The following is a 5259-nucleotide window of genomic DNA, read 5'->3' on the forward strand; positions in this document are numbered from 1 at the left end:
GCACAACGTGAGGAGCAGCCAAAGAAGGCCAAGGCCATCGACGAGAAGCTGACCGACTGGAACAAGTTGGCCTGCTTGCTGTGCCGGAGGCAGTTTCCCAACAAGGAGGTGCTCATCAAACACCAGCAGCTTTCCAACCTGCACAAGGTATGAGTGGACTGCTGGCTGGGGGCCTGCGTGGGTGCTGCAAGCTGCTTCTGGCTCAACAGCGTTGTGATCTGCAGGGAAAAATGCGACGGTTGGGTGGGAAGAGCTGTGTGAGTTTGCCACAGCAGCAGGCAAAGTTCCCGTCAAAGCTCTGTTTGAAGCGTTTTGTGAGCTGCTTGCTCCTGCTGCAGGGGGGTGCTATCATGTTGAAGTGTGACTCTAAACCATAGCGAGAGAGCTCAGGCTTGGGGAGAGTGGGTTGCTGGCGCACAGGAGTGCAACAGCAGTAAGAACTTAGCACGTGCCTCGCTGTGTTCTGTGCTGCCTTTGAGCTCTTGCTGCTAGGGGGGCCAAACTGCACGCAGATTAAAATAGGACTGGCTGCTTTCCTTGCTGTGGAGAGGAAAGGCTTCTGACTTCTGTGGGGAGCAAGTGGTATGAGCTGTTGCACCTGGTATAGTGCAGGTACAGGAGCATGCTGCTTTACCTGTACTCCTCACGGGTGGAGCAAACGACCCTGACAGCTTGTGTCCTCTTCTGACACTGGCGTCTGTTTTCCTCCTTCCAGCAAAACCTGGAGATACACATGAAGATCAAACAATCTGAGCAGGAACTGGCATATTTGGAGAAAAGAGAGCGTGAGGTGGGTCTGTGGTGGTGGGCAGGATTCTGTCTGTGGTCCTGCACGAGGGGGGTGTTGGTCCCAGGCAGACCCTCCACTTAGGGACCCTCCACCTGTATCTGCAGCATCAAATGCCTCCCAAAGAGTCTTAGAGTGAACTGTGCCTTTGGCCCTGTAGACAGTGCTGTGACTTCTAAGAGCAGGTCTCCCTCCTCCCAGGAGGGGCTGAGTGTGGTTCTGTTGTCTTGCAAGCCAGTGTTAGGCTCTGGGTTAAGTGGGACCCAAATTTCTGTATAAAATTGATGCCATGTGTGGGCTGCTGCTGCTGCTTGGCCAGGACTGAGAGAGTTGTGTCTGTTGTTCAGAAGGTAGCAGAGCGGCTCCCAGTGCTGGAGCTGGGCTACAACCACAGGTCTGGGTCAGCCCAAGAGATGCCATCAGGATGAAACAAGTGGATTGTGAGTCCTAGAAATACCCAGGGTTTGTGGGCCCCTAGGGCAGATTTCCAGCCAGCTGAGGATGAGAAGAGACCTGGCTGCAGCGCAGTCTCCTGTGGGGTGTTGAATCCTTCATGGCCCCTGTACTTACTTTGTTCTTTCTGTTATGAAGGGGAGATACAAAGACAAAGGAAATGACCGGAGAGAGAAATTCCAGCAGATGGATTCACCAGAGAGGAAACGACTCCGATACGACCGGGACACAGAGAGGTAATGGCTGCTCTTGGTTAGGTCTCTTTGGGGCTGCTGATGCCAGGATGGTGTGTGCTGCTGGCGTGCCAAGACTGGGAATCGGCCGGTGGGGTGGATCTGCGAGAGTAACAGCCAGACAGGCTGCGATTCGTGTGGGTAGAGCTCCCCAGAGTGTGAGCCTGTTGTGCTGCAGGACTTCTCCGAGAGGCCAGGGGAGGATCAGGGCTGTGTAGTGCAGTTTAGGGGAAAGCAGAGGCAAGCTCCTGGTAATGGAGGGGTGAGGTGGGGGTTTGAGTGTGCCTGGCCAGGGAGCAGAATGCAGCCTGTTCCCATCCACCTCATCCTTAAGGCACTTGCTGTCCTCCTGTCCTGGCGTCTGGCCATTGGAAGAAAGAGCAAAGCTGTGTTTCATCCGTTCCACTGACTCAGAGGAGCGCTAGGAGCTGTTTCCATCTCGTTCAGAGTAGGTGGAGGAAGAAAGTGCGTGCTATGCGGAGATCTCGAACGGCCTGCCTGCTGCAAGCTCGCGTTTTCCAGTGGGCTGAGGAACCGCTAGGCATGTGTCGAAGACAAAACTGGTTGTGTGCCTGTTCCCTTCTGGTACGACACCTCAGAAGGAGACCTTTCCTCCATGTCTTGCAGTTTAAAAAATCCACATCTTCTCTTCCCTCTGTTTTCTTAGAATAGCTGTGGATAAACCGAAGCAGTTTGTATGCAGTGTCATTAGCAGCCAGAAAGTAGAACTTGCCTGAAGGAAGATATTTTTGTGCCGAGAGGTTGTCAAAACTATGGAGTTTGGTTAATGGTCTTGGATGAGTAATGGCCAGGTGGGAGCAAGAGCGTCCGAACCAACACTGCATCTGGTGAGCTCAGTGCTCACAGCACTGGGAAAAAGAGATCTAACGGAGCAGCAGGGATTAGACTTTTCTTTCTGGCTATTGCTAACATTCAGGTTCAGAAACGCACAAAGCGCTCCTGGCTTGTTTGTACTGTAAACATTTTGGAGCCTGAGCTCATTTCCTGTGTCCTGGTGTATTTTTCCTTGAGGTGGGACAAGAAGTTATGCAGTCAAAGGTGTCCGAGCCCCGTATGCAGAATCCACTGTGTTGGTTTCCTTGGGCAGCGTGCTTCTTGCAAGCAACTTGGGTATCCCTCAGAGGAGGTTGCAATGTCGATGAAAGTGCTATTAGCAAAGCTAAAAATCCCTGATTTGTGTTGGAAGTGGACAATCTATTCTGCCTCTTTTGCAGTGACTATGACCCGAGGATTGATAGTAACAACGAAGGGAACCGAATGTTGCAGTCCACGGGGTGGAAGAAGGGCTTCGGCCACAACCAGCAGGGCACATCACCCATGGAGGTGAGCCTTCTCTTTCTTCCAGAATACATCGCTGTCCTGCAGCTGGTAGTGGGGGGAGTTTCCAGCCAGAACAAGAGTCAGGCTGCAAGTCTTTGCACCCGCTTGATAAAATAATACGTGTGTGCTGGTGAACGTTGCAGGCTGGGAGGGGCTGCAAGTGTGTTGGCAGTGAAAAAAACGGTTAGAATTTGTATGGGTCTGGAGGGGTTGAGAACAGAGTAACAGTGAGTAGGGAGGGTGCGAGCATCTGAGTAATACCTGCCCAAAGCCAGGCTGGGGTCTGAGCAGGTCACCAGTGCTCTGCGGCCACATGGGCTGAGGGAAAAGGTGAACCTCCCTCAGGGAGGTGTGAGCGTAGCCCACAGGGCACTTGATACTGCTTGCTTACTCTGCTTGTGAGGCTCTCGCTGCTGTTCTGGACTTGGCAAGGGAATACCAAGGTGTATTGTCTGCGGAGGAGCAGAGCCCCCATCAGCAAAGGACTTCAGGGCTAGGCAGGCTTGGGTAGATGCTGCCTTCTGGGACAGGCTGGTGTCTCAGTGAAGCTTCATTTGCTGCAGAGGGTTTATCTGGCAAGCAGCCTTGGGCAGGGACTGTTCTCCTTTCGCTGGGGCCACGTGAGCAGCACCGTGCCTTTGTGGCTGCCATCCCTTCGGTGTCAGGTTTGTCGCCTGGCTGCCGTGGTGTCGGCGCTTCACCGAGGGGTGGGCAACTTGCAGTGCAGCTCACGTTGGGGCATTCAGCTTGCAGTCGAGTAGATCGTTAAAGGCAAATATTTGAGGCTTCGTGGTGTGTGTTTGCTTGAGCCCACACACACGAGGCAAGACTCCCTCTTCAGTGCAGGCATCGGCCCCAACTGCTGCTGAATCCTCTTGGAGCGTTTCCTGCGGCCATAAAATGGGCTTTGTCAAAGAGCCAGCTCCAGAGATGCACTCTGGGGGGTCTGATCTCCTATCAGAGCTCCCTGGACCCAGATGGGGAGCTGATTGCAAAGCACAGCTCTCGTATCATCCCTATAAATGCCTCTGAAAAGAGCCCTAGGGATCTGCTTTCTTCCCACTTCCAAGTCGTGCTGGGCAAAGCCATGTGCCCACTTCATCCCCACAGGACTTTGATCTCTTGGCCTAATTGATGACATATCTGGAATCCAGATAAGTCAGACTTTAAAGCGAGAGTAACTTTCAGCCTTGGGCCTGCTCTCCTGGGCTAGCTCTAGGCAGGTATTACTGAATAATTCAGACGCTGGCTGCAAAAGCCAGTCGTTAAAAACTGGTTGAAATGCGAAGTGAGCTACCAGAGCCCATGGGAACTCTATTAGAGGAGAGAGCAGCTGAGCTTGTGCGTATGCAGGCTAACTGCAGACAGCTCCCCGGGAGCCCAGCTTTCTTGCTGGCACTTTCCTTTGCTCTGTTTTGATCCTCGCTTGCACACGGCTGCCTCTTGTCTGCTGGCGCTGCCTGTTTTGGCTGCCCACTCCCACCACGCCATATGCTGGTGTTGGTCTCCGCAGCTGATCGCGCGGTTTGATTCTTGCTGGGCATTCACCGGCTGTGTTTTTGTTGCCTGCAAGGGGCTGAGAGTTCCTCCCCATCAGCTCTGGGAGGAACACAACGCACTGGCTGTTCGTCCTCTCCCGGATCCACACGGGAGCAGCCAGCTGCCCTGAAGCAGCCTGGAGGAAGCTTTTTCTTTGCCGGCAGAGAGGAAAAATCGCTAACGCAAGCTGTGTCTGTTTGCAGGCAGAAAATCGGAAGAAGGGCCCTGGCCTGGGGGCCCAGGGGAAGCCCAACAAGAGGCAGTCCAACGAGACCTACCGCGACGCCGTCAGGAGGGTCATGTTTGCCCGCTATAAGGAGCTGGAGTGAACAGCACAGCAAGCTCCAGGCCTTTCTCCATCTCTGTCTGTCTCTCTGTGTCACGTTCTCTTGAGGGTTTGGTCAATATTATTTTTTTTTTAATTTTTTTTTTTTTTGGAATTGTTACAGGTTTTGCTGCTAGGATTTTTTTAAATAAAACTGAAAACTTGTCAGTGCTTGTCTCTTGCCTAAAGTGGCTTGTGAGGGGAGGGAATGTGTGCGCCCAGGGCAGCTCCTATTTTTGGGGAAGGGTCTGTAACAGCCCCCTCCTGCCAGCGAGCCCCTGTGTGCCGGGTCTAGGCGAGCAAACCAGGGCTGAAGAACTGCTCAGGAAATGGGCTTTAGAGACCTGTGGAGAGGTGATCTCTAGAGGTCCCTTCCGACGCTGACTATTCTGTGACAATGCTGCTTTTAATGGGTAGCTGGATGCTGATCCCACAGGCCCCCTGTAGCTCCGTCAGAGTGGAAAGAGCGAAGATTTATCCCAAACAGGAGACTGAGTGCAAGTCCCAAAGCGCTGCGTCCTTCACGCTGCTCCCGGCCATCCCCAACCAGGGCAAAGCACCCGGGTAAACGTGCAGCGGGA

The 5259-nt window shown here is 53.4% G+C and overlaps 1 protein-coding gene across 1 annotated transcript in view; it reads left to right on the top strand.

Annotated features, from left to right (window-relative positions):
- The window catches only part of LOC104542837 (RNA-binding protein 6-like), a 50722-nt gene extending 45971 nt beyond the window's left edge, over positions 1-4751 (top strand). Inside the window, 5 exon segments of the mRNA XM_010187290.1 lie at positions 1-147; positions 716-790; positions 1379-1476; positions 2709-2817; positions 4557-4751. The exon segment at positions 1-147 is cut by the window's left edge and continues 36 nt beyond it. Of these exon segments, the coding sequence (XP_010185592.1) occupies positions 1-147; positions 716-790; positions 1379-1476; positions 2709-2817; positions 4557-4682 (555 nt within the window). The 3' untranslated portion in view covers positions 4683-4751.
- The last annotated feature ends 508 nt before the right edge of the window (positions 4752-5259 follow it).

The sequence above is a fragment of the Mesitornis unicolor genome, unplaced genomic scaffold (assembly GCF_000695765.1).
Source record: "Mesitornis unicolor isolate BGI_N332 unplaced genomic scaffold, ASM69576v1 scaffold8916, whole genome shotgun sequence".
In the NCBI taxonomy this organism is placed as follows: domain Eukaryota; kingdom Metazoa; phylum Chordata; class Aves; order Mesitornithiformes; family Mesitornithidae; genus Mesitornis; species Mesitornis unicolor.